The following is an 11825-nucleotide window of genomic DNA, read 5'->3' as shown; positions in this document are numbered from 1 at the left end:
AACAACACAGTATTTTTTCCAGACTGGAAACAACTTTGTTTACAAGAAGGGGAGGTTTACCCAAAATGTTTTTGTCTGGGCAGAAATAAGACCTGCAGTTTTGTAAAAAGACCCAAATACAAGTACTGCACATGCACTCAGGGTATTTAGGTGCTGACCACCCACTACGCCAGAGAGGCAGAGACAAAGGAAGAGAGCAGTCAGGTGAGTTGTGTACTGTAAATGTATTCATCTTTATTTTATGTCTACCTCATGATCAGTTACATAGAAATCCTCCATCTCTCGTGGTTTTAGTGAAGTAGCTTTAGAGTCAAGTGCTGAGCAGCCGTGACTCCGCGCAGAGTTTAGACGGCTGCTTTCTCTCTCCACCATCAGATCCTGCACAGCTCTCTGCAGCCAACCAGCAACATGACCTCACCATATCAAGAACCAGGTCCCGATCCAAGCAGTGACTCACGGTGCTGCAGGAAGTAAACAATCGCGTCCTGCGATTTACCCGAATGCTGATGTTGTGAGATCATGTTGAGGTTGATCTGAGGTGAAATACAGTCTGATTTTTGGATAAAATACACTGTTTAGTGCTCAAACTTTTGGTACAGGAGGTTAGAGAACATAAAAACACACAGTTCACGTCACGCTTAATACGTGTCAGAGGAGCGTCCCACTTTGACACCTGGTTAACCTTCATTTAAAAAACAAACAAAACAAAAAATGAACAGTGATGCCACACGTCAGCTCAGTGTGTGTAGTGTGTGTGTGGTTGTGTAATTTAGTGTGTGTGTTAGAACACACCCACCAGTGTGTTGTGGTCTGATCAGTGCTTCAGCAGACACGAGATTAGGTGGTCAGTTATGTACGTTACTGGCTGCGTTGCAGGAGTGGAGGGGGGGTGAGGAGGGAGGGTGGGAGAAGGGGGGGGGGACACGTGAGGCTGCGGCGTTTCTTCATTCATTCACAAGATTTCTTCACATGATGCGGAGACCCTGGATAGAAGCTTCTAGACTCTGTGGAGATGAAAGCAGAATAACACATTAGAGCCGAGGGAGCTGGGAAAATAAAGATCTAAAGAAGGAGTGTGTGTGTGTGTCTGTGTGTGTGTGTCTGTGCGAATGCGTGCGTTTACCTTGAAATCCCAAATAGTCATTGCTCCATCGATGCCTGTGGTGCAGAACTTGCGACAATCCCTTTTGTCTCCTTCATAGATAGACACTTGGCTGAGGAACAAACACACAGATTAAATATAGACACTCGAAGGTGATGAAGCTGAAAGTCGTCATCGTGATGCAGTTCAGGAAAACTGCCACGAGAGTGTGATGTTAGGGACAAAGTGAAAACACAAACAAAAAACACAGTGACAACAAAACTCGTGGCATCAACAGTGACTGAGTTCTAACAACATGGTTTGATACAGAAGAACAGGAGCTGTGGTGCAGCTGAAGATTTCCAGGGGGATGAATTACACTTTCAAGGGTAACACCCCTTTTATTGTGTTGTTATAGAAATGAATAATTCAATAACATTTCTTTGTCATAAGGATTTGATAATGACATCTTAGGAATCATTGCCAATTTTCTTAAAAAGTATATAATATAAATACATATTCACAATCTACAGTGGGCATTATGACTTTTATTCTACAATGCTATGTACATCCAATAGGTTATGTCCAAAAGCAGCTCAACTCTACGTTCTAATCACAAATTTGAATTATTAACAAACTGTAATAGTTCAAATCTAAAATCTAAATTAAGAGAATAAAAACGTTGTAAACTGGTCTTTTAATGAGAATATTAAATGTGATTCTGTGTGCTGTGGGACCTACGTGATGCTGTTCTGGTGCAGTGTGTCCAGGGCGGTGTTGCGGTCCTCGGTGGTGGCTCTTTTGTCCATGTTCCTGAAGCGCTCCATGGCGGAGATGTTCCTCTGGATGCTCTGCTTCGGGAGGTCCAGCTTCGACACGAATGTCAGCGTTCCACCGTCGTCGCAACGGAACAGCATGGGGCAGCAGTCGTGGCCCTGGGCAGACGGACGACACACTTTAAATGCCATTTCCTCACATTGGAGTACGAAAATGTATCGACGGCACTTAGAGGTTTTTCTTACCGCTGCTACTAGACTGTTCTCTGAGATAAAAAGGACACTGAGGAGAGGAAGGAACTCCGTCTTCATCTGTGAAGGACTAAACACAAACACACAGAGATTCAGGATTTCACAGGCAACAATACTTCCAACAAATACACAACAAAATCCACATTGATATTGTGATTTGTTTAAAACTGCGGCAGCGTGGGCAGGTTCCCTGTCAGAACACACACACCCCCTCAGTTCAAGTCACCTGCAATTTGTTGACAGCCTGTTATTATGAGTCTGCCCATGGATCTGGTTAAATCCACCTTACTCAACCTATTGGCACCAACAGGAATCTGACATCAGTTTATGTTCAGTGGCCATTATATACATAACACATCAAACCACACTGACAGATTCCTCATGTGGCAGAATAAATACAAACGGAAAGGATCTATTGAATTTATCGATGTGATGAAAGCCTGAAAGAATAATTTAATTGCATAAAGGGAGTCATTCTCTACTCATCTGTTACTGACAATGAATTATCTTTCCACTTAATCTCTTTGTTTGGTTTAATGTAACAACATTTTATCTCCTTTCCTGTTTTTAGTCGCCTTGAGAACATCAGGCTCTCTGTCCGTAGCGTAACTCATTTTTATATTCTCATATTAATCATTGGAGCAGAATCACTTGAGTTTACTTTACCCTGAAAACACAGATATGTGTGGACAGACACAGACAGTAAGTCTACAGGCATTTTAACATGGAATCCTCAGTTTCTATTTTACCATATGTGGCTAGATATGTAGTTAATCTGAAAACATTAAAAAAGGCTGTAAATGAGACCCCTCTGTGTCTGGCAATGAAAATACCTGGCAGTCTTGGAGCTGTCCACCACAGTGACAGTGCTGTCGTGGCTGACCCAGGCCAGGCGGTTACCAGATGCAGAGAAAGAGACAGAGTGGACCCAACCTCCTCCACCTAACAAACACAACACACACACAAACCAAATCTGGTTTAGTTCAAAGAAAAACTGAGAGTCAAACACAAGGAGGAGGATTTTAATGTAGCACTTAGAGATGAGGAGATACAGACCCGCTCCTCCAAATTCTGCTAACACAGCCCCAAATGGCATCTTGCTGCCCCAGGGTGTGGGTCCTGGTTTCTCCTCCACCTCCTTAATGTAGGCTGAGAACACCCTGGAGGCCAGAGAGGGGAGGGAGGGAGGGAGGGAGGAAGGAAGGGAGGGTGGGAGGGAAAAGAATAGAAGCAAAGAACGGAACAGAAAGAAAAGGAGGGAGAGAGGATGTTGGCAGGTTTTCAATCATTTAATCTTCATCTCTTGTCCCCGTTAGAATTTTGATTTTGTAACACTTCTCATTGCTCGTGACTTTTACCTGCATTTGAAGTCACAGGACCCAGCCGCCAGCAGCACGTTGTTGGGATGCCAGTCCAGACTGAGGACTGTGGAGCGGACTGGCTTCTTGATGTGCTTGCTCACCCACCTGAGGCACACGGAGAATCGTTATGTACTCGTCTCTGCTGTTGTCTTCAGTTTCACGAGACACATTTCAGAAAAGGTCATCGTTATATTAACTGTGCAGGACTCACCAGTCATTCTCAGACTCAAAGTAGCAGACAGAGATGAGTCGAGCTCCACTGCCGACTGCAAACTTATTCTCCAGTGGAGACCACTTGACGAAGGTGGCGGCTCTGTTGATCCTGAGGATGACCAGCGTGGGCTTCCACACGCCCTCCTTCTGGGACCACACGTAGGCGTTGCGGTCGGCGCCACACGTCACTATACGGTCACTTTTGGGAGCCCAGTCGATACCTACACAGACGGGAGAAGAAGGAATATAAACACAAAGAGATGATATGATATTTAGGGCTGCAACGATAGAACTATTTTGATAATCAACAATTTGCTTAAAGCAACGATATTTACGATATTCTGACATTTAATAGACGGATGAATTATTCGAGTAATCTGAGAAAATATCAGCAAATCAATTAATAACTGAAATAAGTGTTAGTTGCAGCCTTATTGTTGTTAGTCTGAGGGATTTTTCACATTTACAGATCGTGTGTATATCAAATGTGTCAGCTTGTTGTGTTAAAACCTTTTTTCCACTTGACACGGGTCAACTGCAGATACTTTGTTTTGAATACGCCTGACAAGGGGTCGAATTACAAACCTGTTATGTGCCCATTGTGCTCCTTCAGCTCGTGGGTCTTCACCCACTGGTTGCCGCTCTTCTTGTAGATGTGAACTTCGTGGTTATTGGGACTGATGGCGAGTTCTGCAAAAAAAAACGCGGTGACAACAGACACAAAGGGATGACCAGCGAGGAGGAGACTGAGTAAATGACTCCTCTTCTTATATCAGATCAATTATTAACGTGTAATTATGAATGACTCGGTGATAAAAAAGGAGTTGAAGGTCTGCGGCTTACGTGTCCTGTCGCGGTTCCACGCGTGGCAGGTGATGGGCTCCAGCAGGAACTGATGCAGGGACATCTTGTCTGGGTGTGGCCCTTCAAGTCTGACAAGTCACAGCAATAAAACTTGAGTTTAACAACAAGCGACAAACAAACCTGCTCCTGCAGCTGAACATCTGCTGAACTTTGCCTCCATCAGCGTTAAATCCCCACACAAGCCACTAAACGACTATAAAACAAACCTGCTCCACTGTTTAATCCACTGAACAACAAGTTAGATATTAACTTTTACTGCGTTACCCGGTGAAAACACCCACAATCCTGACTCTTCTCGCTAATGTTAGCTAGGAGGATATCCCCCCCAGTTAGCATGAGCCAGATGACTTTCACCGGTTTTAACGTGTTTAACCACTCGTATAGATAGAACTGGACTTAGCTAGCTGCTAATGGGGATGTGACATGTTTTTAAACGGCTTCACATGTTCGATCCCACCGGGGGGAAAACATCCCTACCGCTGCTAGCAGGTTCATCTAATTGCTAGCTGGTGATTCACCGGTGTTCACGAGGCCTGGAAGCCGCATTAATATATATATTATCGCCCACATTTTAAAACCCCAAAGGCCCCAAATCCTCCACACCAGCCCCCGGGGTTTCTCCCCCCCGGGCAGATGCCTTCACTACCCGGGGAGGGGACCGACATTCCGCTAGCCCGTGTGCTAACTCACCTCACTCCTCAGACCCCGGGTGTCGGTGTCGTTAGCCCGGCGAGCTAAGCGACGCTAGCGGTGTGTGTGTGTGTGTGTGGAGGGGGGGAGAAGGTTCGGTCGGGGCTGGACCTGAATTCGCGGACTCTGGTCAGTCGACACGAATTCGTCCGGGAGTGTCGAGGAGGGAATGTCAAGACGGCCAGCGGGACACGACCCGGAGCATCCGGCGGCTAAAGTCGGCAGCGAAACCCGTGGATGCCTGGCTGACAGCTAGCTTAGCATCATCACGCTAGCTGCTACATTCAACTGAGCATCCGCCTGAGTCCTCCCACCGCGACGAGGGGGGGAAAGAGCGCCCCCAGCGGTGGAAGCAGCAAAGTGGGAGGGGAGCCGGGTACGAAATACCGCCATCTAGTGGAGGGAGAGAGGGAGAGAGGAGAGAGGGAGAGAGGAGGAGGAGAGGAGGAGGGGGAGAGGGAGAGAGGGAGGAGGAGAGGAGGAGGAGAGGGAGAGAGGGAGAGAGGAGGAGGAGAGGGAGAGAGGGAGAGGAGGAGGAGAGAGGGAGGAGAGGAGGAGGAGGAGGAGAGAAGGAGAGGAGATAGATGATGATAGATAGATAGATAGACAGATAGATAATGTAAGTATATAAATATCAATAATGTTTCACAGTAAAGCAAAATTATAAAATAGTATCTCATATAAATAAAAGTGTTGAATGTAAACTTTAAATGTTCTCTCTAAATGGAGGCTTTGACAAATGAAACTGATGCCTCCAGAATGTAACGTCCTTTTCCATCTGCATTGGGTCATTTTGAACAAATTTCTGTTTAAATGATTGAAAAGGTGACAGTATAAATTGAAGTGCATGTTAAATGAGTAAAAACTGATGAATTTCAGGAGAGTCAGCCACTAACAGTCATAATGGAAGATAAAGAGAATCATTTTTTGGTTAATGAACAGAACCCACTTCCTGTTTAACTTTTTAAAGTTAGTGCGGTTATACAACACACGCGAGCAGATCCAATCAATGGAGCAGTTTGGTGCAATTTAGATGCACATTTCAAAGTAAATGTTCCTCTGAGCCTCATTTGAAAACAACATCCTGCCGGTTGACTTTTGGGTAATAGGCTGTTCAACCAATCAGAGGAGATTTCATTAACTGCACCTGGCAGGCGGCCTGCAGATTAACTGCTGCTGCTGCAAACATCCAAACTCCCTGTTTTCCTGTGGAACATCACCTAACCCACTAAATGGAGTCATTATCTAAAGTGGATGAGGCTTTTCCTTCACCTCCACCTTACTCCCTACCAGGTAAAGTCCCCGCTCCATGCTGCTTGCTTTGCAGAGCCTGAAATAATACGTGGTCACAGTAAAAGCTTAAGTACTTCATTATCTTTTTATTTCCAGATGAAAGCCAAACAGGACAAGATGTGAGGATTTACCACATCCATTCACCGTTCAGTCCTCCACCTCCTCCTCCTTCCTTCTCCTTTTCTTCCGATGGCCGCTCCACTCAAACTCATTTACCTCTGCCAGGTACATGCTCGCTTACACTCGGCCTCCATTTTGATTATATTGAGGCCTCGATGTCTCTGCACTTTAGTGATTTAGCTTTCCTTTCCTTTCATTCAGCAATAATGAGTGAGATGTGTTGATTGTAGAGACGTTTTTCGACTATGAGCTGGTGTAGTGTCAGTTTTTACTCTTTGTATATACAATGGTCGCTTTGCTGGTTACATGTGATGGTGTAGTTTTTAATTAAAAATATTTGTATTTAGAAATACTTTCAACCAGAGTAGATTTTGTTCAGTTTGTTGGTTTGTCATCAGGATGGCGCAAAAAACTGCAAAACAGATTTTCCCAAAAACTTTGTGGAACGACCATGGATCCAGGAATTATTTTTTCACTTTCGTTAACATTGTAAGAGGGTGTTTTTTGTGTGTGCACATTTTCACCAATTTGCCAAGAAATAATTAATGCAGCATGCATTTTTAGGGGACTGATCTCTGTAAGTTTGTGAAATTCGGTGCAGATCTAAAATAAAAAATCTGTATCTAAATGGGGTTTTATATTGAGCCGCGTTGGAGGTATGAGCTTTGAGTGTCATTTTAGTTTGTCATCTCAACAGTTGCTTCATGAAACCACATTTAAAACCACAAGATCTGGATTTTAAGTCGGATCTGCACCAAATTTAACACATTTTTCATCAAGATCAATGAATTATTCTCTGAGAAATCAACTAAAAAGTTGAAAAACAGAGAAATTTCGGGAGTCCCACCAAAATGTAACTGGTACATCTGGACCCACCTTCCAAAACTTATGCAAATCAGTTTGAGTAGTTTTTGCATAATCGTCACAGATGGTGGAGATTCAAACACAAAGGTTTTGAATATGTCACCCAGTGTAAACACCGTGCACTGGGTGACATGATTACACTTGCAAGCAAACACTTTTTTAAGTAACTTTCACTTTTATCCCCCCGATGTCTTCTCTCTAGTGTCCGGTCCTTATCCATGTACCCCCATGCCCAAGTTTGTGAGCTATGAGAACGAGCTGTGTCGCTCTCCGGGCCTGACGTGTTGTCATTCCTGTCGGACTCAGGTCACCACACAGGTCGACTACAAAATCGGGACATACGCGTGGCTCATGTGTCTTGTGTTTGTGTTGTTCGGGTGAGAAGAGCCGCGTTCAAATGTAGTTATCTAATTACCCAGCATCCATCTCACCGACACACAGTGACATGTCGTTTCTCTCCCGCAGGTTGGTGCTTGGATGCTGCCTGATTCCTTTCTTTGTGAAGCACTTCAAGGACGCCTATCACATTTGTCCTCGCTGTCGACGGGTCCTGCATGTTCACAGGAAGACGTGCTGTGACTAAACACACACACACACACACACACACACACACACACACAAACTACCAACAGTTTGTTTTTCACCCTGACCAATGTGCAAACGGAAAAAGTTGGATTTATGTTTGAACGTATAATATATAAAACGATGCATCATTTACTTAAAAGATTTTAACTATACATTTTTAACTTATGTTGTGTTACAAAGTCCAATCAAATAAATGTTTTCTATGGAAATCTTTTCATGTTTTCCATCTTTAAAAAAATGACCACATTGGATAAAAAAACTTCTGAACTTTGCAGATTATGTTTTCATTATCAACTATGCGGATTTCCACAAAACTTGGAAACTGGAATATGGGTCAAGGAAGAACTCATAAAATGTTGGTGCAGTTCATTACATAAGATGAAGTTTGTGTCATTTTTCACTGATTTCCCAGAAAAATAATTCAAAGATTGTGATGAGAAACATCAGGTGAATTTAGGGAACTATAATAAATATATTTGTGTGAAATTTGGTGCAGCTTCACTGAGTTTAAGGGAACTTTACTGTCATTCTAGTTTATATTTTGCTCCAAAACAGAAAACAAAGATTTACTAAGTGGCTTTTTCACTCTGCTGATGAAGAACATGAGAAACAGTTGAATGCTGTGGAAGTGACTGAGTGAACCCTGACTACTTTCCACCGCTCCCTCTAGTTATCCCTGCAGCCTGTGTCCATTAAGCCTGCATGTGAGCCGGGTGTAGTAAACGTGCCTTCGCTGATAACACCACAGGATTAGAAGTGGAGGTTTTTTTTTAGATCTTTGAGCCTGAGAGTAATGAGCATGTTAAGACGCAGGAAAACCCTTCATTACCCTTCCTGTGAGGTCATTTTGACCCACACCCTCCTCGGACGTTTTTCAGGATGTCGGCCGTTTCAGTGTAGATGAGCAGAGTTGGATCCCGGCTGCCGCTGCACTCGAGCTGTCTGCTGACCCCTGCATGGCCAAGGATGCATCAGAGTATCTCACCTCCCTCGGTAAATCTGTTTCCTCCCTCGCGCCCTCTTCGTTTTTCTACCAGCGCTTTAGCTGCAAAACTGAATTCCTGTCCTACCTGATACTGTGTGTTGTCAAAATGCCGTTCATACCCCCCGTGTCGATCACTCGCTCTGTGTCAGGACTGACGGGGAAGGAGAGAACCATCAACCGCTCCTTATCTTCACCCACTGTGGCCAAAGTGGAGGAGTCAAAAGAAGACAAAGGCAGCTCAGTGAAGGAGCGGCTGACGCTGAACCTCAAACAGCTGGGCAAAAAGAGCCAACCCAGGAGTCACCTGCCAACAGCAACTAAAGGAGCGTCAAAGAGAAGAGACAGACTGGTGCCCTCATCACAGACAGACAGCTTCCCTGCCTCCAGCTCAGGTGAGTCCCTGTCGAAGACCCAGAGGCAGAAACATGTGAACCAGAGCTCTGTGAAGAGTGAACCAGAGGTGAAGACGAGGCCCAGGCACGAGGAGGAGGCCCGTTTCACCCTGATGCTCACACCTGAGGCTGTTCTCCTGCTGCAGAGGAGGAGCGGTGAGAGGCCTCAACGTTCAGCAGTAAGAAACGCTGAGAGTGTGGCCGGTGTTTCCGGAAGTGCCACCGATTTCAGACGCCGGAGGGAGAACATCTCCAAAAGGCATCAGACGCCTACGCAGAGACACAGCGCTCCGACCAGCAGGGCACCTGGGAAAAACAACAGCGTGGACGAGCTGCGAGACATCAGCTCCATTTTGAAAATCTCACTTCTGAACGAGCAGCACAAGTACGACGACGTGGAGTACGAGGACGAGGGGGACTACGGTGTGGATGAGCGAGTGGTGCTGAAATGTACTGAGTGGCTCCGTGGGCTGGAAAACACTCCGGTGACTGTGGGGAACAGCCTGAGTAAGAGTGTGAGCGGCGTGAAAAGTTTCTAAAGGTGAAGAGATGAGACTCCAGCTTCTATTTCTGTGTTTGTCAGATGTTCACTGGCCCACTTGTTTTTCAGTTGATCACCTATAGATTTTAAGTCAGTCATCGCAGCCTTTTGAGTTATTTGCAGAGTTTTTGCACTTCAGAGTCGAAATGACCACGTGGCTGCAAGTAAAATGTCTTACATGTGATTTTGAGATAAATGTATCCTACACCGATCCGTGCTCATTTTCTAACAAGGTGAACCAGTGTTGGTGCTTCTGAAGTGCTGGCATACAAGTGTGTTAAATCACTGTAAAAAGAAATTGTTTTCCAACTTAAGATAATACTTCAGCTGCTAACACACAAATTAAGTGTTTTCAAACTAAAGTTAGCAATTGTGTTAGTATAACTTTTTTTACTTTAAGTTGAACAAACTTTATTTATTTGTGTGTGACCAATTGAAGCTATTTTTCTAGTTGGTCACATAATTTTAATTTTTCAGCTGTAATTTCACTTTTTAAAATCTGTATCCAAGTGGAGGCAGATTCTTTGTATAGAGACGACGTGTAATTCACCAGCACAGAAAACTGACTGTGTTGATAATGTGGTGGAGACTCAGACATATCACAGAACCTGAAGATGTCGACTGCTCTGTTTAATGTCTCTTCAGATGGAAACCTAAGGGCAAAACTGTGATATATCTAGAATACTTCTATTTGATGGAATGATGCAGCTATAAGTAGTTGAGTGCATAAACCTCAGCCAAAGCTGAACAGTCCTACACATGATTGACTTGTTCACATAGTAGACATTTTTTTAGACTTATTACTTCTGCAAAACTTGGTGGAATGATGCAATGGGATTCAGGGAAGACGCCATTCAATTTAATATTGGATCAGGGGACAGATCAAGGAAGTGCTTTCACTTTCTTTAAAGTTGTGAGATAGTTTTTGTTGATTTCTCAGGAAATAGTTAATAGATGTTAATGAAAGAAGCCGGATCATTTTAGGAGTCTGATATCTATGTGTGTGGAATTTGGTGCAGATCCAAATAAAATGTATGTCACTCTCGTTTTTCATAAAGCAAATAATAATACATTCCTGGATTCACCCATTAATTAGCATCTGCACCAAACTTTAATGGGTTCATCTCAGGCCAAAGCCTCACCCCTCCACTTAGTTTGTCAGTTCAGTAGCTTTGGATTAAACCTCCAAACAATTAAACTTGACACAGATGGGTAAAAACACAACCTCCTTGGTGGAGATTAGAAAGTTCTGGGTTTGAAGATGTCACCCAGTGTAAACACATGCAGCTTCAATGCAGAGGTGGGAGATGATACATATAATATATGATCATGACAGCATGGAATAAGAAGATATTCCAACCTTAAATCTAATGTAAATCAAGGAGGAAACTGAGAAGTTGATTTTAATTCTTTTCTGTACATTTTTCATTCTTCTATAATCAGGTGTCAAAGCATCTGTTCTTCTTTACTTTGTGATAATACAGTAATGCTTGTAAAAAATGTTATTATACAATGACAAATCATTTACTGGCTTTAATAAATGGTTTTATATTATATTTATTATTCTTCACATGGAGAACTGGGGGAAAAACGTTTTTTTTTAAATAAATAAAAAGATTCCCTTCAAAGTGTTTAACTGTTTTCTTGACTGTAGCTCATGTCTCACACGTTATAAGTAGCTTTGTAAGAGCTTGACTTTGACTTGGACATGTCCCCTCGTGCATGGACCAAGTGTGCTTATCTGCAGCTTATCCACCTGGAGGTCGGGTGTTACAGCACGTGTGTTTGTTTACACACACATACACACA

General features: G+C 43.6%; 3 protein-coding genes across 4 annotated transcripts; 2 read left to right on the top strand and 1 right to left on the bottom strand.

The window, feature by feature from the left end:
* Positions 1-209: 209 nt before the first annotated feature.
* Positions 210-5577, bottom strand: arpc1a (actin related protein 2/3 complex, subunit 1A). Of its 2 annotated transcripts, none has more exons than XM_035175428.2 (11): positions 5238-5577; positions 4527-4615; positions 4269-4373; positions 3682-3904; positions 3468-3575; positions 3166-3269; positions 2943-3051; positions 2104-2179; positions 1823-2016; positions 1124-1214; positions 210-1004 (listed from the first exon to the last, which is right to left on the bottom strand). In XM_035175428.2, the coding sequence occupies exons 2-11, from the start codon at positions 4588-4590 to the stop codon at positions 966-968; spliced, it is 1113 nt and encodes a 370-aa protein (XP_035031319.1). In that variant the 5' UTR covers positions 4591-4615; positions 5238-5577; the 3' UTR covers positions 210-965. The 2 variants fall into 2 exon arrangements, with proteins under 2 accessions (XP_035031319.1, XP_035031328.1); XM_035175437.2 differs by lacking the exon at positions 5238-5577 and adding an exon at positions 5025-5175.
* A 376-nt stretch (positions 5578-5953) lies between these two features.
* Positions 5954-8308, top strand: LOC118120474 (lipopolysaccharide-induced tumor necrosis factor-alpha factor homolog). Its single transcript, XM_035175450.2, has 4 exons — positions 5954-6530; positions 6627-6755; positions 7717-7891; positions 7980-8308. The coding sequence occupies exons 1-4, from the start codon at positions 6470-6472 to the stop codon at positions 8095-8097; spliced, it is 483 nt and encodes a 160-aa protein (XP_035031341.1). The 5' UTR covers positions 5954-6469; the 3' UTR covers positions 8098-8308.
* Positions 8309-8970: 662 nt separating this feature from the next.
* LOC118115699 (proline-rich protein 18-like) lies at positions 8971-11648 on the top strand. Its single transcript, XM_035167051.2, has 2 exons — positions 8971-9092; positions 9234-11648. Exons 1-2 carry the CDS (start codon positions 9056-9058, stop codon positions 10013-10015), a joined length of 819 nt encoding a protein of 272 aa, XP_035022942.2. The 5' UTR covers positions 8971-9055; the 3' UTR covers positions 10016-11648.
* Positions 11649-11825: the final 177 nt, after the last annotated feature.

The sequence above is a fragment of the Hippoglossus stenolepis genome, chromosome 2, assembly GCF_022539355.2.
Source record: "Hippoglossus stenolepis isolate QCI-W04-F060 chromosome 2, HSTE1.2, whole genome shotgun sequence".
In the NCBI taxonomy this organism is placed as follows: Eukaryota; Metazoa; Chordata; class Actinopteri; order Pleuronectiformes; family Pleuronectidae; genus Hippoglossus; species Hippoglossus stenolepis.
Note: the sequence above shows the minus strand (reverse complement) of the source record. Positions and strands in the feature narration are given on the sequence as shown.